Source organism: Periplaneta americana, chromosome 13 (assembly GCF_040183065.1).
Source record: "Periplaneta americana isolate PAMFEO1 chromosome 13, P.americana_PAMFEO1_priV1, whole genome shotgun sequence".
NCBI classification, from domain to species: domain Eukaryota; kingdom Metazoa; phylum Arthropoda; class Insecta; order Blattodea; family Blattidae; genus Periplaneta; species Periplaneta americana.
In genome coordinates this window covers 160,231,444-160,252,496 of record NC_091129.1, presented here as the reverse complement: position 1 = coordinate 160,252,496, position 21,053 = coordinate 160,231,444, and the positions used below count along the sequence as shown (strand labels likewise).

General features: G+C 38.0%; 1 protein-coding gene across 2 annotated transcripts; it reads left to right on the top strand.

Moving 5' to 3' along the window:
* The first annotated feature begins 7,858 nt into the window (after positions 1-7,858).
* Positions 7,859-20,715, top strand: LOC138712579 (large ribosomal subunit protein eL27-like). 2 transcript variants are annotated; one of them, XM_069844526.1, is made up of 4 exons: positions 7,859-7,973; positions 8,245-8,470; positions 9,341-9,477; positions 20,587-20,715. In XM_069844526.1, exons 2-4 carry the CDS (start codon positions 8,252-8,254, stop codon positions 20,633-20,635), a joined length of 405 nt encoding a protein of 134 aa, XP_069700627.1. In that variant the 5' UTR covers positions 7,859-7,973; positions 8,245-8,251; the 3' UTR covers positions 20,636-20,715. The 2 variants fall into 2 exon arrangements, with proteins under 2 accessions (XP_069700627.1, XP_069700629.1); XM_069844528.1 differs by having other exon boundaries at positions 7,953-8,049.
* Positions 20,716-21,053: the final 338 nt, after the last annotated feature.

Below are 21,053 nucleotides of genomic sequence, written 5' to 3'. Positions count from 1 at the left end.
GGACCAAAGTGATCGCATTTTAATTATTTGGATGCAATTTAAATTAAGTAACATATTAAACGATTTATCCTTCTATCAAACACGAATGTTCCCTGGATCAAATGTCCTATTTTAATTATGTTATTACTTTATATTTATTTCTAACTGGTGCAGCAGAGCACACGGGTACGGCTAGTTAATAAATATTTCTTTGACAATTGCATTTTTCCTTTCACATAAAATCAATTTACTTAAACAAAAACAAATCCATCTTTCTTTAATATGAGCAAAGGTGTCAGTTTTTTACTTTAAATTGATTTATTTTATGACACTTCATCAACTGCGATGGTTATCTAGCACCTGAGTGAAATGAAGGTGATAATGTCAGTGAAATGAGTCCAGGATCGAGCATCGAAAGTTACCCAGCATTTACTCTTAATGGGTTGAGGATAAATCCCAGAAGAAATCTCAACCAGGATTTGAACCTGGCCCCACTCATTATACGGTCAGACATGTTAACCATTACTCCACAGCTTGGGACAAACTTGTTCAATAATCTTCTGATTGAAATCTGGAAACTTCAGAATAAAGTTCTTTTCTAAAGAAGACGTTGCTAATTCACAGAGTCTTTCTGTTTGCCTCAGAAAATCTTTATTTTCTTTGGCTTAGGGAAACGAAGTTCAGCACCTAAAGACATCATAGACATTGCAATGTGCACTGTCACACCTTCACTTAGATTGCAGATTACTGTAGATTGTTCTCTTTTGTAAATTCGACTGAACTTATTGTCGCAACCATTGAATGGAATTGTTTTGTACTGTAAATTACAGACTGGTACACTTTACATGTTCCTTTCAGTTTTGTCTTAGGAAATTTAAATTCACACTCCAGAAAATATTCTGGTTGAAATAATGCTGCAGCAACAAGAGTGTAACTTTTAATATTTAATTGATGAACTAGTGGACTTACTCGTGTTAAATATGTAATATTTATCCGGCTTACAGCTGTTTCAGTGCTTCACGCACCCATCATCAGAGCCTACTAGATCGCAGTGTCATCTCGAACTTCTCTGCCTGTTAAGAGGGTGTGTTTTATTGTTGGAAGGTGTTGAAGTGTGGAGTCAAATAGTGTGTGTGTACTGAAATTGATCTGTGTGTTGAGGATTTGATCGGGGTGTGTTTTAGTGTGTTTGTATATTTCGTATTGTTCTAGTGTGTTGAGTTTTTGGTTCTTGGGTTGTGTGTGTAGGATTTCCATGTCCGTATTTATGTTGTTGTATGTGTGGTTAGTATTGGTTATGTGATCGGCGTATGTAGATGTATTGTGTCCTCTGGTTATAGCTTTAATGTGTTCTTTATAGTGTGTTTGGAATGATCTGCCTGTCTGTCCTATGTAGAACTTGTCGCAACTATTGCATGTGAGTTTGTATACGCCTGTGTGGTTGTATTTATTTGTTTGTGTGTTGAGATGTCTTTGTAGTGTGTTTTCTGTTCTGTATGCTATGTTGTATTTCTGTTTTCTGAATGAAGATGCGATGTTATGCGTGCTCTTGTTTTCATATGTTAGTGTGATGTATTTCTTGTGTTCTTGTGTTTGTGTTGTGTTTTTGTGTATTTTTGTGTTTGTTAAGTTTTTGTTTTGTCTTCCTTATGATGTTGTCTATTATGTTTGGATTGTATCCGTTTTCTTGTGCTATGTATTTGATTGTGTTCACTTCTTCATTGTAGTGTTGTTGGCTCATGGGTATGTTGAGTAATCTGTGTACCATTGTCCTGAATACAGCATGTTTGTGTCGACTCCACACTTCAACACCTTCCAACAATAAAACACACCCTCTTAGTTAGGCAGAGAAGTTCGAGATGACGCCGCGATCTAGTAGGCTCTGATGATGGTGTGTGAAGCACTGAAACAGCTGTAAGCCGGACAAATATTACATATTTAACACGAGTAAGTCCACTAGTTCATCAATTAATTATATTCAAGTGTTAAAAGTGGTGTACGCAAGATTCAAAATGGATTTTAATCTTTATTTTATTTGACAAACAGTAATATCGCAAACTACTACAGCCGCTCTCTTTAATTCTGAATCATTGATCCTATTTTTTTTACCCCTTGATGTTGAATGTTTCATCTAATTCAACATTATTTCTGATTCTGAGCACTTTTTCCTCTAAACTCTGATCAGTATCCATATTTAAGTTGACAGGAGTATTTTTACGTGTGAAAATATCCTATGAAGAAATACCAAGCAAAATGTGAAGTCCCTACTACTAACAGTTGTTATTTCAAGTCCACAAGCTACATAAATAGTGTTAGTGTTCGTAATTTTATTTCCATCTAAAATCACCCTCACACACCCGATAATTTGTTTTGTGTATTCAAAAAATTATTTTCATACAGAGGAAACGTCTAATGTCTGATTAGCGTAATATCACAGTCCAGTACATAGTCACGAAGCTCAATACGTAGTAAATATGCATCCATAGATAGTTGCTAACCACTAGGATCGCTACTATCACCTCATTACAGACAATGCGAAATAGTACCTGCACAGTCTATTGTTTCTAGTACCCTCACAACTAGAGCTTCGTGTCTGTATATACTAGATTGTGGTAATATGTTACCCCCAGATCACATGTAACAGATTGCTCAGCCTTATAGGCTTTGATGGCAACAACTTTTATCAATTTCAGTATGCTACCATCTACTGCATAAGAAGTTACCTTACAACTCTCAACATACTTCCATCTAGCGGTTATTCCCAGTCAATGGTGGCAATTCTGATGGTTGTTCTCTTCTACATATTACCATTTTTAACATGGGGTTGGCCAATCTGTTATACAGGGTGCGTCAGAAAGAACGGATGGATTTCACATGGCAAGAAAATTCTAAAGATTCATCAACTCAAAAATTTATTGTTATCAACATATTCACCAATACATGCAGTTTATTTATGGAAAACAACATTATCCATATGATGTCCTTGGCTTTCAATACAGGCATCGAGGCGTTTTCTGATGTTCGCCATCACTTTCACAGTCATAGCTGGTGCAATTGCCACGATTTCTTCACGAATCGCTGTCTTCAGTTCGTCCAGTGTATGTGATCGATGTTTACAAACTTACGCCTTCAAATGGTCCCAAAGAAAGAAGTCGCAGGGCGCGAGATCTTACCGTAGCCTCGGACAATCTCAGTGCAATAGAATTTCGTCCAGGTGATTTCTTCTTTAATGTTGAACCTGTGATACGAAATGAAGCCTCCCACCGCAAAATTGTATTCCGAGTTGGAATCCTAGCGTGACGTCCGACGTCGAAATGAGTCCTGAGTGGCGATCACAGACTCTTCATTTTTCAAAAATGTCTCTACGATGAAAGCACGTTGTACACCAGACCAACACCATATTCTCAACTGAAACTGCATTCTATGGCTGACCCAACAGTCGTGGTCCCCCTCACTATATCTCTCTCCTCGTTGCGTATCGATAGTTTGAAATCCATCTGTTCTTTCTGACGCACCCTTTATATGTTTGATCAGAGATGTTACTAGTCAGCGATGTATGCAATGGAGGGGGGAAGAAACTGGGCACCCTATTCCATTATCTCCTGATTAAGTTGCCTTATGAGTGATGTCTTATTGGTGTAACTTATGAGGACCAAATCTGTCTTCAGACAGTTGACTAAACACAGTGGCAGAGTAAGGAAATCATCACTTCACCAAGTATGGATGCAGGCCAAGGAAATCACTTGTGTATCACTTCACCAAGTATGGATGCAGGCCAAGGAAATCACTTGTGTATCACTTCACCAAGTATGGATGCAGGGCAAGGAAATCACTTGTGTATCATTTTACCAAGTATGGATGCAGGCCAAGGAAATCACTTGTGTATCACTTTACCAAGTATGGATGCAGGCCAAGGAAATCACTTGTGTATCACTTCACCAAGTATGGATGCAGGCCAAGGAAATCACTTGTGTATCGCTTCACCAAGTATGGATGCAGGGCAATGAAATCACTTGTGTATCACTTCACCAAGTATGGATGCAGGCCAAGGAAATCACTTGTGTATCACTTCACCAAGTATGGATGCAGGCCAAGGAAATCACTTGTGTATCATTTCACCAAGTATGGATGCAGGGCAAGGAAATCACTTGTGTATCACTTCACCAAGTATGGATGCAGGCCAAGGAAATCACTTGTGTATTACTTCACCAAGTATGGATGCAGGCCAAGGAAATCACTTGTGTATCACTTCACCAAGTATGGATACAGGGCAAGGAAATCACTTGTGTATCACTTCACCAAGTATGGATGCAGGCCAAGGAATTCACTTGTGTATCACTTCACCAAGTATGGATGCAGGACAAGGAAATCACTTGTGTATCACTTCACCAAGTATGGATGCAGGCCAAGGAAATCACTTGTGTATCACTTCACCAAGTATGGATGCAGGACAAGGAAATCACTTGTGTATCACTTCACCAAGTATGGATGTTCATTCTGGCCTAGTAGAAGAAAAGGTACAGATACCATACACATACATTCCTGTTGTATCATGCGGCCTTCAATATCCATCAATTTTAATCGATGGGCATGCCAGTGCTCATATTCAGCATGAGGATAACTATCTTTTAGACATGTCTCTGTTAATAACATTATATCCTCTTGCAGAAAATGTTCCATCAGTAGCACAACAACGTAATTTGTTTGTGAAGGGATAAAAATTTTGTTGTGTGCAATTTTCATGACAACAAGTCTGACCAAAATTGTGATGGAGAGATTTACTATGCTATACTATCCACTAACTTGAAATTGATTTCATTCGCCATAATGACAATTAGTCCAAAAGCCCATAGGCTAACAGATTAAAACTTCGAACAGATGCTGACTAATGAGCAAATTTGAATTATTGTTGGTACATATAATGAAGTTGTTTTGAAATAAATATTTTTAAACATTATGTTGAATATTAAATTTTATCAAATTTATTGTAAATAATTAGAAAAAACTATTTAAAATATGAAAACACACCCCAACGAAATTCTGAACACGCAACTCAATTTCAGAACACACAGATTCTTTGACTCTACATTATACCATACGAATACACCCTCACAGGAAACAAAACAAGAGGCGCCAAGACCAACAACGATCAGTTCTGAGGATGACCCATGAAAGGTCGAAACATGTAAACAAGGTACGTTAGAATTTAACACAAGAAAGTCTTATCATACATATTCCGAAGTGATACAATGTTAAAAGTTGTGTAATCATGATGTATAAAATATTATGTTAAATTTTTTATTTTTCCTTTTCTCATACTTTTGATAATAGCTTAAGTAATAATTGTCTTACTTACTTAGTTACAAATGGCTTTTAAGGAACCCGAAGGTTCATTGCCACCCTCACATAAGCCCGCCATCAGTCCCTATCCTGTGCAAGATTAATCCAGTCTCTATCATCATATCCCACCTCCCTCAAATCCATTTTAATATTATCTTCCCATCTACGTCTCGGCCTCCCTAAAGATCTTTTTCCCTCCAGTCTCCCAACTAACACTCTATATGCATTTCTGGATTCGCCCATACGTGCTACATGCCCTGCCCATCTCAAACATCTGGATTTAATGTTCCTAATTATGTCAGGTGAAGAATACAATGCGTGCAGTTCTGCGTTGTGTAACTTTCTCCATTCTCCTGTAACTTCATCCCGCTTAGCCCCAAATATTTTCCTAAGCACCTTATTCTCAAACACCCTTAACCTGTGTTCCTCTCTCAGAATGAGAGTCCAAGTTTCACAACCATACAGAAGAACCAGTAATATAACTGTTTTATAAATTCTAACTTTCAGATTTTTGGACAGCAGACTGGATGATAAGAGCTTCTCAACCGAATAATAATACGCATTTCCCATATTTATTCTGCGTTTAATTTCCTCCCGAGTGTCATTTATATTTGTTACTGTTGCTCCAAGATATTTGAATTTTTCCACTTCTTCGAAGGATAAATCTCCAATTTTTATATTTCCATTTCGTACAATATTCTGGTCACGAGACATAATCATATACTTTGTCTTTTCGGGATTTACTTCCAAACCGATCGCTTTACTTGCTTCAAGTAAAATTTCCGTGTTTTCCCTAATCGTTTGTGTATTTTCTCCTAACATATTCAGGTCATCCACATAGACAAGAAGCTGATGTAACCCGTTCAATTCCAAACCCTGCCTGTTATCCTGAACTTTCCTAATGGCATATTCTAAAGCGAAGTTAAAAAGTAAAGGTGATAGTGCATCTCCCTGCTTTAGCCCGCAGTGAATTGGAAAAGCATCAGATAGAAACTGACCTATACGGACTCTGTTGTATGTTTCACTGAGACACATACAGTTGCAAAAAGTCCACTTCTGATGAGAAGAATGTGAAGAATATGTATAGATTTACGTTTGTCTTTTTCTTTGTCTTAGACTTTGGCTTCATGGTCTAAGGCCCACTTCCACTTAGTGGAATCTAATCAAACTGAATTTCTCTTCACAATGTATTTAAATGGAACAGAAAGCTGCATGTCAAATCAAACTAATCAACTAGAATTTAAGAGCTAGAATATTTATTCCACTGCCAGGACAGAATTTCTTGTTTTAAGTAAGATCGTATGTTCTCGTGAAGTCTTTGTAAAAAAACAAATGAGTCATATTCATTTTTGGTAGTGTAATTCCTTTATTGAAAGTTACTGCTGAAATGGTATGTATACAAAAAATTACAATTCAATAATATGAACGAAGAAAAATTAATACATTTTGTTCAAAATTGTCCGCTATTGTATGACAAAACAAAAGTACTGCCATAATAATTATTCCCGTGATAATACTTGAACCGAAATAAGTAAATTAACGGAAACTCAGGGAAAAATTAAAATCCAAAGCAGCACAGTTTTACTCCTGGTTGAGTGTTAGAAAAAGCCGTATGGCCTTAACTCTGTCAAGTTAAATAAATTATTATTATTATTATTATTATTATTATTGTTACTATTATTATGGTCTCGCACTGTGGCGTCGTGCTCTAAGGCATCTTGCCTAGGACTCGCGTTACGGAATGCGCGCTGGTTCGCATCCTCGTGAGGGAAGAAAGTTTCTCATGAAATTTCGGCCAGTGTATGGGACCGGTGCCTACCCAGCATCATGGTGCACTTGGGGAGCTATGATAGGTAGCGAAATCCGGTTGCGAACGCCAGCTATAACAGCTGGGGGAATCATTGTGCTAACCACACGATACCTCCATTCTGGTTGGATGATCGTCCACCTCTGCTTCGGCATGTGGGCGTGAGACCAGCATCCGGCTGGTCGGTCTAGGCCCTCCACGGGCTGTAGTGCCACGGATTATTATTACTATTATTATGTCTTTTTTTCGAAAATGTGTAATATTGGATTAGTGATGGGCCTCTTCATTGTATCGGTAATAGCTTAACAATAATGCTTTGATCGATAAATTAAAAAAACAAAACAATGTTGAAACTGCTCTTTGTTTCATTATTCTGGTGTTTTGTACCACAGACAAAAAGAGGATTCGTTTCGTGTGATTTCGCAATGGTTCGAATTTTGTTATGTTATTATGGTAAAGTGACTTTTTTATATTCTAAGCCCTCTTGCTTTGTATGGCGGAGGGACCCGAAGGTTTATAATGCAGTCAAGTTTTTCCATTCCATTAAGATACATTTTATTATAGACTTGAAATTTTGACCACAAAGAAGGGTAGAGTAAAAACTATATTATGTACCTCTAATGTTTTATGAGGATAAAGACTATAATATTTAACTCCAGGAATTTTTAGGACAAAAGTCCCCCCCCCCCTGCACCCCATTTTAACTTTCAACGTATTTATAGGGTTGGTAACATTTCTTTCTGCAGGCGTTGGATAGCCTGTATCGTGGTTACTTCAGAGCCATCTTTCGATAGTTGTATAAAGTCATTGAACTTCCTCACTTCCTGTTCCTTTACGTTTTATTAGCGTAAGTATTAAGTGTGAATGTTATTTGTGTTATCAAGAAACATCAATTAAATATAGACATTTTAGTGCAGCAGACGGTACCGTAGATGTTACAGATTATTTCAAAATTTAAAGTTGACCGTCATATTAACCTTACTGTAATGCTTTATATTAAATATCTGTGATGATCGCCGCTGTAGAAACACATGGTGTAGAATCTTTGTTTTAAAAACTAACCATTAAAATTATTGTTAATATTGCTTTATTTCTTAAGCAGTGTACTTTTATTTCAGATTCAAAATGGGGAAGATTATGAAAGCAGGGAAGGTAGTACTGGTCCTAAGTGGCCGGTATGCTGGCAAAAAGGCAATTGTGATGAGAAATTTTGACGATGGTACATCCGATAAGCAGTATGGCCATGCACTTGTGGCAGGTATTGACCGTTATCCTAGGAAGGTTCACAAGAGGATGGGAAAAGCAAAGATACACAAGAGATCAAAAATTAAACCATTTGTAAAGGTAAGTTTAGGCCATGTAGGCCTAATTATTTACTTAAGCCGACGACTCGAAAAAATTGATTTAGAACTTCGATATGTCTTATGCAATACGTAGAAACTACTAAAATTGTGCGGAAAACACTTCTTGAAGTTACAAAGAACCACTCACTTATATATAGGCCTATTACGCAGAGAGTACAATTGAAGATCTCCCCGGACTATGAATGTAATCAACAAATCTATATTTCATGTCTCAGAAGAAAGGAAGACTACTTCCGGAGCATATTTCATTAAGATAAACTAGCGCATAGGTAGTTCTAGTGTTTTTGAAAGTGAAAATTGTGGAATTTGTAAGGGATTTTGGATACTTTTTTTAAAAAGAGAATTCTTCGAAATGGGTTAAACGAGTTCTGAGGTAGTTCCCTTTCCACTTGGCGTAATTACCTTTAAGTGGTCTTACCTCTCATACCAACATTACTTTGATGACATTACGAAAGTTTCACCCTAGTATATTAGTATACACTCACACTATGCCTTGCACATATATATGACAGGTTAGGTTCCCGTTAGGGATAAAGTTCAGAACACGGATTCCTTCCTTTCCCTCTTACTTCAAAATTCCAACTTTGTGCACACAAAATAAATTATTGGCACTGTTCCAGACTGGGAGTATTGCTTGCTCGTTAATAAGTCTAGCTGTAGCTAGTTGGAATTTTCACTTTTAGTACATAAATGACGGTTTCTAATAATAAGAAAGGATGTGCGAAAATTTTTTTAAATTTTTATTCGTAAATATATTGATTCTGCTAGGCAAGCAGAGCCTTGAAATGTCAAAATGACCTTATTTGGAGGCTACAGACTAATTAAAATATAAATTATATTTAAATTTCAGGTGTTGAATTACAATCATTTGATGCCAACACGATACACAGTTGATTTGACCTTAGAGAAGACAACAGTTAAGGACCTGAAAGATCCCATGAAGAGGAAAAAGGCTAGATTTCAGGCCAAGGTCAAATTTGAGGAACGGTAAGTCTGAGAAAGTTGTTGTTTTCTAATGCCAGGCGTTTGACACTAAAGTCATTTGACCTCTTGGGAACAACTGGATAATACGCACAGCAGACCAATATCGATAGTCGACTCTACTCGCTGGCCACTAGTCACCGGGCCGTACCGAGCCGTATCAAACAAAATATAATCGAAATGGTGGTAGTCAAATTCGCGACTATATTCTTAAGTAATTCACTCCATTAGTCAAGTTCAAGGTTTTATGTAGTACAACGGCGGTTTTTTGAATGCATTAAATGAAAATGAAGATGTAATAAGATAATAAACTAGGTTATCATAAGGAAATTAACAGGAAAAAAGATGTGTTTCACGGAATACAATTAAAATGACGGAAAGTAAATTTCCGGTTAATGTTCGCCAAAGCGTAAAGTACGTAATTATGACGGCGTTGCTGTTTTATTTCTGGCCTATAGAAAAATACCTAGCCTTTTACGAAAAAAAAATTTAAGGACCATGAAATTATTCACCGCTTTCATTATAGGCCTATTATTTTTTAACAATATTATGAATCAAAAACTGTCATATTATACAATTTTAACTACTACATGGACGAACCAAATCAAGCTAACCTAACCAAAGCTAACCTAACCTAACCTAACCAAAGCTAACCTAACCAAAACTAATCTAACCTAACCAAAGCTAATTTAACCTAACCTAAGCTAACCTAACCAAAGCTAACCTAACCTAACCAAAGCTAAGCTAACCTAACCAAAACTAATCTAACCTAACCAAAGCTAATTTAACCTAAGCTAACCTAACCTAATCTAAGCTAAGCTAACATAACATAACATAACCTTCGTAAATGCAAGGCCTGTAACCGGAGCAAGAAGGGATCTCAATCATTTAATCTGCAAGTACACGCAAAAATAAATTCAAGTAAGGATCACGCTCCCACTGCATGAGAGGTCCGCGCATGCGCTACAGCAAAACTGTTTCTGTCCCGAGCCTCTCATCTAAGGCACTCGTCATAATTTACTCGCAATATTTACGCAAATACACATTGTCGCTAACAGTGGTGCTATCTCTCAATAATGTTCAGAACGAAGGAGGTAGACAGAGAGAGAAAAAATTTCTCCCGCCAACTATGCCACACACCAACGTCACGTTCTTATGTTGGTGACATTGTGTATTTACTTAAATTTGGTGCTAAACGTAACGGCACGGTTCAAAGTGACCGCGCTAATTCTCCAGTATAGCGACCTCTTGCACTCCAATATTTTTCAAAGATATTATCATGACTAGCCACTGAAGCACAGATTTTGAGGTGTTCCGAATCCATTTCTTGGTTTGAGTTGCACAATGGGCAGTTAGGGGACTGATATATTCCAATTCTATGCAGGTGTTTGGCCAAGCAATCATGGCCTGTTGCCAATCTAAATGCAGCTACAGACGATTTTCGTGGTAAATCGGGAATTAACTGTGGATTTTGATGCAGAAAGTAATTTGAGAAAGTAATTTTGTGTGATAATTCTCTTTTCGGAATGTGTACCCTGTGTAGTTTACAGTAATCAGCAGGCATGTGTTGATGTACATCAACCTTGGTTAAAACGTAACAACTATGGGTTACGAAGCCATGGTTAATGTGTAATTTATGTGTACCATTCATAATCACTGGTTATAGCGCGGCAAGAAACATTTCATAGTGCGCAGAAACCTAATGATCCTACTGGTCAGACTGGAGTGGGGATTAGGCATTGAACTCTATGCTATAGTCCCGTTGCTCTAATTTCCGGCAGCCAATCACGTTACAGGTCGGCTACATTTAAACGTGTGCGTCTTGTGAGTCGCTGAAGAAGAAGTTATGCATTTCCTAGGGCTCCATAAATACTTAATATAATCGCCCGCCATTTTGGCTCTTTCTTTGGCGTTCGCAGAAAGCACACAAGGACGTTATTTGCTGCTCAATTATTTGCTGAATTACAGTGCGTTTGATTTATTATCATAGGAGCTACGACATGATAATGTTTAACGGTGTGGCAAATAGATCCCTCGTCTGGTAGTTTGGCAACGAAAGAGCAAAAATGGTGAATGATACTACTTATCTAGACTTTATAGAGCCTTGACTTCCTAAAACCTAAGCAAAGAGGAGTCACGCCAGGAATAACAGCATCGCGACTATAGAACAATGACGTCATGCACGAGTCGACAATGGACGTGCTATGTTTTGAAAGTTGCCTGGCTGTAGAAGCCATACCACAGTGGTTGAAGCATGACCTTAGATGCACTGTGGACGAAAATGCGTTTACTCCATGCTGCAGCCCACGTAACCTGCACGGGATGACTAGGCCATGGTTCAGCTATAGTGTACCTGTAGGTTGTTAGCTGACACCTCATTTAAGTAAAGTTTGTGATGGTACACTTTCTACAAAGCGACAAAAGGGAAGTCTCAGCAAAGGTGATGTCAACGTCGACAGATGGTCTGGGTGGCATTTGTGAATCTGACGCCTACAGGTGGCCACCCTCCTCAGCCTGTTAGAGCCAGGTTCCATTTTGCAGACGAATAGCATGATGAGCTTCAGGATCCTGGAGCTCCATCGTTGGTTAACAAGTGTGCCATCCTGCCTCAGCCCCTAATAGAGCCTGATAAGCCCCAGAGGTCCAGAGTCCCAAGCGCTTCCTATATCGGCATCAGAAATCTGTATTATCCCAGCCTATTTTTACTATTGCAGATGATAGATGAAATTAAGGGGAGGTGGAGTGTGTTAGTGGAATGAGAGGGAAATGGGAGTACCTCGAACATCTTTGTCCACAACAAATTCCGTCACGACCTAGCCGAGGATCGAACCTGGGCCGTCTGGATGGAAGATCAGAGTACTAGCACTTGAGACAGAGATGTGGCTATGAAACTCCCTTAGAATACGTTAGTGGTTCCCAAACTTTTCGAAGGTTTGACCCTCTTTTGGAGCAGTAGCGACCGGTGATCGAAATCCTCGGTGAGGCCAGATGCAACTACATAGTTTAAGTGCTTCCGATAGGAAATGTTTGTTTATGATATTAATTATTATTGTTATTATATTATTAATATCATTATTACTGTATTATTATTATTATTACTATTACTATTATTAGTCTATTCTTATTACTATCAATGAAAAATAATAATTTCACTCACCAAATAAGCTGTTATGCTGTGAGTTCCAGTGATTGTTTCAGTGTGATGAAGCAACCCTTATTATGTGTTGAAATTCCCCTTTCTTTCTTTTCTTTTTATTTTTTTCCTTTGACAGCAACAAACAAGGCCAAGAGAAGTTTATTTTGCCTCACATTACCACATAACCATTTATGTTGCCCATACCAGGATGCAATAGAAACTCGCGTTTTAAGATTGTGTCAGAAAAATTATCAGCAATGTCGTAGGTATCTCGGTAGTCTCTCTCTTTATTTAAAACTTCCTTTCTTTCAGTATTATTTCTTCTCGAAAGAGGACACTCTAACAGTGAATTAACTACACCAGCATTATTTCTCTCATTTGTTTCTGTTTATATTTTCCCAAAATACATAACAACATTGGCCCAGATTCACTACTGTACTACCAAGTACAATAGTAGAACACCCTCGCTTATGTCATAAACTGAGACATAAGGGGAGAGAATCGAGTGGGTCTCTGCCTGCCAAAGAGCTGGAATTTTGTTATTTATGGCCTAGTTAGGAAGACAAGTCACCACTGCTATTCCCACCCCACGCTACCCTTGAGGCCAGCCCATGGATGGTACGAGTGAAACCTGACCAGGCCAGACGAATTGTGCCTCAGCTACAACGTTTTAAGCGCAAACTCAAAGCCCGCTAAAGGACATGAAATGCATTAAGCCAGACCCGGCACGAACGATTCTGGCCTCAGGAACAAATTTTACTGCAAAACAGGTCTACATACATCACAAGCCAGACCCGGCACGAGCGATCCCGGCCTCAGGAACAAATTTTACTGCAAAACAGGTCTATATACATCACAAGCCAGACCTGGCACGAGCGATCCCGGCCTCAGGAACAAATTTTACTGCAAAACAGGTCTATATACATCACAAGCCAGACACGGCATGAGCGATCCCGGCGTCAGGAACAAATTTTACTGCAAAACAGGTCTACATACATCACAAGCCAGACCCGGCACGAGCGATCCCGGCCTCAGGAACAAATTTTACTGCAAAACAGGTCTATATACATCACAAGCCAGACCCGGCACGAGCGATCCCGGCCTCAGGAACAAATTTTACTGCAAACAGTTCTATATACATCAAAGTTTTCAAATGCTTCTACAGCGATATATGCTTCATTCAAATAACTAATACATTATATAAAACACAAAATTTGATTTCAGTTAAGCCAAGTGACTGAGGCCCAGCCTCACTTGCCTCAGTCAATCAGCCGCCACTGTTTTGGAGACTTCGGTATGTGACCCTCTCTACCGAACTGGTAGAGTTTTTAACCCCATTCGAAAAATAGTAATCCTTGTAAAATTGAAAACAATAATAATTTTACTCAAAAATTGGTGGTTACCACCCAAATGACGACCAAAATAGAAGAATATAATGCAACACTGGCCAGCCTCATGGGCTAGTGGTCAGAGTTCTGACTACTGTTCATGAGGTCCTGGGTTTGATTCACGGTTAGAACACACATTTTTTCATACCAGGAATGTTCCTGTGTTCGTCCATGGTCTGGAAATTAGTTTAAGACATCTCCTGGCGCCATCATCATTGGGGCTGTGTAACTCCGCCTTCCAGGCGCCCCACCCTCAGAAGTGGGTTACAAATAAGCCATTGCCAGGAGAGACCAGAAATTTTTAACGACAACCTAGTGGCATTTAATAAAGAAAAATAATGCAACACTGACACGAAATATTACATGAACATCATTTCTAGTAGTCTACTTTTCTGATATTTTCGAACACTGAATCACTTTGAATAGTAGTTTGCAAGGCCAAGATGTTAACAGCCAGGGAAAAAATCAAAGAATTTATAAAGAAACTTCATTTCTGGTCGACATCACTTGACTAAAAGAAATGTGATGCATTCTAGTACATTAAAGAGCTCGTGGAAAATTTAATTAGGTGTGATGCATCAAATAAATCCCGAAAAGACAAAGTATATGATTATGTCTCGTGACCAGAATATTGTACGAAATGGAAATATAAAAATTGGAGATTTATCCTTCGAAGAGGTGGAAAAATTCAAATATCTTGGAGCAACAGTAACAAATATAAATGACACTCGGGAGGAAATTAAACACAGAATAAATATGGGAAATGCCTGTTATTATTCGGTTGAAAAGCTCTTATCATCCAGTCTGCTGTCCAAAAATCTGAAAGTTAGAATTTATAAAACAGTTATATTACCGGTTCTTCTGTATGGTTGTGAAACTTGGACTCTCACTTTGAGAGAGGAACATAGGTTAAGGGTGTTTGAGAATAAGATGCTTAGGAAAATATTTGGGGCTAAGCGGGATGAAGTTACAGAAGAATGGAGAAAGTTACACAACACAGAACTGCACGCATTGTATTCTTCACCTGACATTATTAGGAACTTAAAATCCAGACATTTGAGATGAGCAGGGCATGTAGCATGTATGGGCGAATCCATAAATGCATATAGAGTGTTAGTTGGGAGACCGGAGGGAAAAAGACCTTTAGGGAGGCCGAGACGTAGATGGGAAGATATTAAAATGGATTTGAGGGAGGTAGGATATGATGGTAGAGACTGGATTAATCTTGCTCAGGATAGGGACCAATGGCGGGCTTATGTGAGGGCGGCAATGAACCTCCGGGTTCCTTAAAAGCCAGTAAGTAAGTGATGCATCAAATAGTCAGTGGCGAAGCTACATTCATGTAACTGGGTATTCTAAAGTTCATACCTTATATTTTTTGTAGATAAATTCCAGTCGGCGTGTTTTTCGCTCTGCAAAGATGTCAATGATGCGTTCTTTGAAAATGTCGTCCCTGGAAAGACTGTTCAACAAACCCTTCTCAATAGCCAGAATACTCAAATTGCTCAGTCTAGAATCTGACATGGAGTTCCTTAAAAATGTCTTAACTCTCTTCAGTGCACTCGTACTTTGTTCACTCGACGCAGCAGATACAGGAAAGGTGAGAATCAGTCTTATGAGCCGCACTGTTTCTTGATAGATTTGTTCTAGGCCATTGTTAAAAAAATATTTCAGAAAGAAACCTGCAGGCAAATGCTTTGTTTGGTCAGAATAAACGTTCGTTAGTTCATTTCGAAGCTGTTCACTGTCAAAGTATGGATACTTTTTACCAATGCACTCAACTTAAGTGACGGAAACACTGATCTATAAGCAGGGAACTGTTTTTCATTGAGTAATTCAACAAAATTAAAGTTTTTAAGATCTTCAAATCTCGATTCCATTCGTATCACTATGGTATCAATTATTTCAAAAGCTAGGACTTGTAGTGTCATAAATTATCCTGATCCTGCCTGAGTGCCTTGGCATCTTTGATGCACTCCTCAACAGTTTCCTGATTTCTAAGAGATTATACATTTGTTACATACAGCAAGTTTTACTTCATGATTGCAATGCTGATATTTGATGTACACTTTATTTGCAACATTATGTATAAGTGGTGAATGTAAACAATATTTTCCGCAGTTGCGAGCGTCGTTAAATAAACCATAATTTAATTTTCTACGGGGAAGATAACTATATACATAGAAGTCACAATGATAAGATGATAGATAGGGTGGAGATCATAGTAATAACAAATTACAATGAAAGCAGTAGTGATGGTGTAGTGGCAAAATTTTCTAACAATAACAATAAACGCACAGTCTGTAACGTTTTATTAGATTTGGTTTTCTTAACTTATCGGCATTATAGGTCTATTTACACGAGTTCTGAGTGTACTTCTACTGTCATGGCGTTTAGCAGCATGATATCTGTAGAGGGCTGCAGCTGGTTGGGAGATATACAAGTTGGATAGTGACTCGCTTCTTTGCTTAACATTTAACATTTCAGGGGCCAGAAAGATCTGCGATACTTTTTTTTAATACCATAATTTCTCACACACTGACAGATTGCAGCATTGCCAACCGTGGCCAAATTGGGCTATACGTAGCTTTTAGCAGAATGGTCGTAGTCGAATGGCAAAGTGTAGCCGAATGAGATTCGATCTAATGACCACTTGTGAATACTCAATTTTATGTGCAAACACGTTCTTCTATCAAATGTTATTTTCTCACACTCTAATACCCATAAGAAGTTTCTCGCTTCCTCAAAAAAATTACGAAAACATAATAGAAAATTTAAGGTAGAACTGAATTCCGGACACTGCGACTATTATTTATGGCAAGGAAAGCTTTGGTATTTTCAGTTTTCTTTTCCTGTTATGTGAATAGTGCCCATTGTTTAACGGTCAATTCCTGGATTCGTGAATTCGCCGACACCTGACAGTGTCTTTATTGAGAGTCGACTATGCAACAAAAATGAATTGGCCCTAAATTAATGAATGACATATCCAACACATCCGCTTTCCAACAATGTAACTATAGCATAGGTCATGGATTCTGTTTCTGAATGTGTGTGGCTTCATTTTGGTATTTGTAGTTAAATTTCGGGACGTTTGTAGCAGACTCGCTAGTATTGAGGTTGGTAACGCTGAATGACAATTTTTTTTTTTTCGTGACCCTTTCTATTACCTTTTTATGTTTTTCAGCTTTCTTAAACTAGTACGTACTCAACACCCATGCCCAAGGCGGGACTCGAATCCACAACCTTTCGGACCAAGCGATAGAGACATGCAGTGCCTCTCCCGCTTGAGCCTTCCAGGTCGGCAAAATGTTCAGAGTCTAGGCTCTTCACAGAGCTGTCTAGCATTAGTGACGTATGCAACACTCCGGTTGGCGCATGCGCATATGCTTTCTCTATCTGCTGCAGAGAGCCTGATTTGAAACAGTTTCATTCACTCACAGTGAGTAGCCACAATGTCGTTATGCGCCTGTTCCGCGCCGAGGAGCTGGCGTCAATCCTTCCGTAACTAGAGAGCGTAATACTAGAGAGATTTCATTTACCTATACCAATGAAAACAGGAAAATGTAAATGTGCTTATTTCTTGAAAATCCAATGGGTATTCTAAGGCTCACAGATTCCCCTTCAGCTTCGCCCCTGCAAATAGTGAGTTTGTTTTTGCGAACATGCAGTGAAGTTTGCACAATTCCAAACAACAGCTTTTTGAGTATTTTCTGGAAAACACTCGAAACAATACAAGTCACATTGGATACTAAATATATTTTTAGGCAGTCACGTTCAATTGACTGAAAAAAAAAATGGTATATGAAGGAAAATTTTATTTAAATCGTACCCACTGATGAAATGTTGAAACTAAGCTTTTTTGCAGAGTGTAGATAAGTTGCCAGTTATGGATTAACGGAATGCATGAATATCTTGAACTTTCAAAATAAGCTCGTAATTTTTTTAGAACATTTGCGACCTCATATTTATGTACAATAAGCTTGTTGTCTATGATTGCAATCAAAACAAAGATGAGAAATCTCATGGAACTTGAAAGTGATGTCCCTAAGTGTGTATTGAACACAGAATCCAGATTTGAGAAAACAGGCACAATAAATTCTAAACAACAGCTTTTTTCTTTTTTTTTGTAATATTTCCCGGAAGACACTGTTTGGGAACCCCTCAAATAATCAATGAATGCACTTATCTGTCCTTAAACCTAAATAGTCGATCTGGTTGGCGAGTTGATATAGCGCTGGCCTTCTATGCCCAAGGTTGTGGGTTCGATCCTGGGCCAGGTCGGTGGCATTTAAGTGAGCTGAAATGCGACAGGCTCACGTCAGTAGATTTACTGGCGGGACAAAATTCCGGCACATCCGGCGACGCTGATATAACCTCTTCAGTTGCGAGCGTCGTTAAATAAAAACTTAACATTTAAACCTAAATACATACCTGTACAAAAAAAATTGGGTAGAGAGTAAGTGTAACGTTGTGAATGAGAGATATGTATAAAATTATTGGAGACACTCAAGTTTCGCAGCTCGCAAAAATTTGAAAACATTGCAACATGATGGAAAACTTGTTTTTAGGTAATTTGTAACATATTTACATGTATTTCGACACATCAAGTACCCACGAATTTTAAAAAATTTGACTCTATCAGCGAATTTCTACTTTTACTCGATAAATTTAATAGCATCAAGTGAAAAATCGTAAATTAAAGCTGTTATTATCCCGCGCTTCCCCCTCTCCCCATATTGAGCAATTTATTAACAAAGTACCAAAACAAAATGTTCGTGCTATAAACAAAGTATCACGCTATTATGGATAAAATGCCATGCTGACCCAAGAAAATTAGCACTGAGTGTTCCCATGGTGATACAGTATTCAGTATTTATTTATTTAACCTGGTAGTGATGTAACAACAATATCCGTGAACACCCGAATGTTGTTGTTGTTTTCTAATGCCAGGCGTTTGACAATAAAGTCATTTGACCTCTTGCACTCCAATATTTTTCAAAGATATTATCATGACCAGCCACTGGAGCACAGATTTTGAGGTGTTCCGAATCCATTTCTTGGTTTGAGTTGCACAATGGACAGTTAGGGGACTGATATATTCCAATTCTATGCAGGTGTTTGGCCAAACAATCATGGCCTGTTGCCAATCTAAATGCAGCTATAGACGATTTTCGTTGTAAATCGGGAATTAACTGTGGATTTTGATGCAGAGAGTTCCATTTTTTCCCTTGGGATTGTGTTATCAAATTTTGTTTGTTAAAGTCTAAGTATGTAGATTTAATAAATCTTTTCACAGAGTAATACGTAGATTTAGTAACAGGTCTGTAAGTAGCAGTGCTGCCCTTCTTTGCTAAACCATCCGCATTCTCGTTTCCCAGGATTCCACAATGGGATGGTATCCATTGGAATACAATTCTTTTATTGAGTGATATTAATTGAGAGAGCATTTTAATTATTTCTGCTGTTTGAGATGGAGGTGTGTGTTTAGAGACTATTGATAGAATAGCTGCTTTGGAGTCTGACAATATAACTGCATTTTTAAATTTACTGATGTGGCATAGAAGATTCCTGAGACTTTCACTTATTGCAATGATTTCTCCATCAAAACTTGTTGTTCCATACCCAAGAGATCTATAAAGTGAGAAGAGACAGCACGTAACACCTGCACCGGCACCTTGTTCTCTGGAGATCAAGGATCCGTCGGTGTATAAATGAAGTCAGTTTTGTGGAGGGTACCTAATATTAATTGTCTCTAAAGACAAATGTTTTAGTATTTCAGTGTTTACTTCTGATTTCAGTATTTCTTCTGTTAAATTTAGATTATATTCTATATTTAATAGATTTGAAGGGTTTGGTTTAATTTGTAGGTTTTCTTTTAAATTCGGGATATTGATTTTCTGTTTTAATTCTTGAACAATGGATATGAAACTTTTTTGAGTTTTCACTCCACACCCGAATGTGGGCACTATTTTCATGATGGTGCAACGAAAATATACGAGAATACCCGAATGCTCAAAGCTATATCTCGCCTCGCGTGCCCAATATCTCCATATCTCCATGCACTCCAGCTTCGTTCCAGCAGTATAAGGAGAAGATTGACATATGTCCATTTGAGAAACAATCATTATGCTGCCGAAACTCAGTTTAGATGAATAGATCAAACAATTCTCCCAAGATGGAATGAAGAGGTCTGGAGATGATATAATGCTGGGCATTTCTGCAAGAAGCAAGTTGCAATGGAAGCTATTTCTTTTTTCCCCCTCGAATACTAATAAAGCTGTAAACAGTACCTGTTTCCATTCTGAGGTGTTTTAATAGATGGTCACAGAACCCAAGAATTTTCCGTTTTCACCCAAGATCTTAATTATTTTACTCGAGAATTGTTACCGTTGTCACTCAAGAAATTAGGCGATTTTATTCAAGAAATTTGAGGATCCCTAAAAATTATATATGTGTGGTATGTTGTTGTAATACATACTCAGATGACTTTTGATAAGATTTCAACAACTGTGAAAAATTAGGTAGATAGATTCCTACTTCCTAAATAAAGCCATTGCATCATTTCATATGTAATTTTTGTTTCTATTGCAGGTACAAGTCTGGGAAAAACAAATGGTTCTTCCAGAAGCTGAGATTCTAAAGAAGGAAGATGTTCTCTTATACTGTATTATAAAAAAAAAATCCTCCAAATTTTGTTCAATAAAACATTCGAACAGTGAATTTTTGGGTATTTACTGACAATTTCCTGGTATGTTTGAAAATACAGTAGAGCATTGATTATTTATCGTTAATTCGTTGCGCAAAACTGCAGCGATTATCGAAATAACAATCAAGTCATTTAATAAATCTGTGTCATAGTGACAATTCATTCCAGAAATCGGTTGCGGTTTCATAGTACAATTTGTATAACTTATATCTATGATGAAAGAGTGATGGAATGGAGAAAAATTCTCTCCGGCGCCGGGATTTGAACCCGGGTTTTCAGCTCTACGTGCTGATGCTTTATCCACTAAGCCACGCCGGATACAATCCCGACGCCGTTTAGAATCGTCTCAGAT

Excerpts from the sequence above, each read along its gene's own strand:
- LOC138712579 (XM_069844526.1), top strand. The coding sequence starts at position 8,252 with ATGGGGAAGATTATGAAAGCAGGGAAGGTAGTACTGGTCCTAAGTGGC. Across the intron at positions 8,471-9,340 it reads AAATTAAACCATTTGTAAAG|GTGTTGAATTACAATCATTT; the intron begins GTAAGTTTAGGC and ends TTTAAATTTCAG. Across the intron at positions 9,478-20,586 it reads AAGGTCAAATTTGAGGAACG|GTACAAGTCTGGGAAAAACA; the intron begins GTAAGTCTGAGA and ends TTTCTATTGCAG.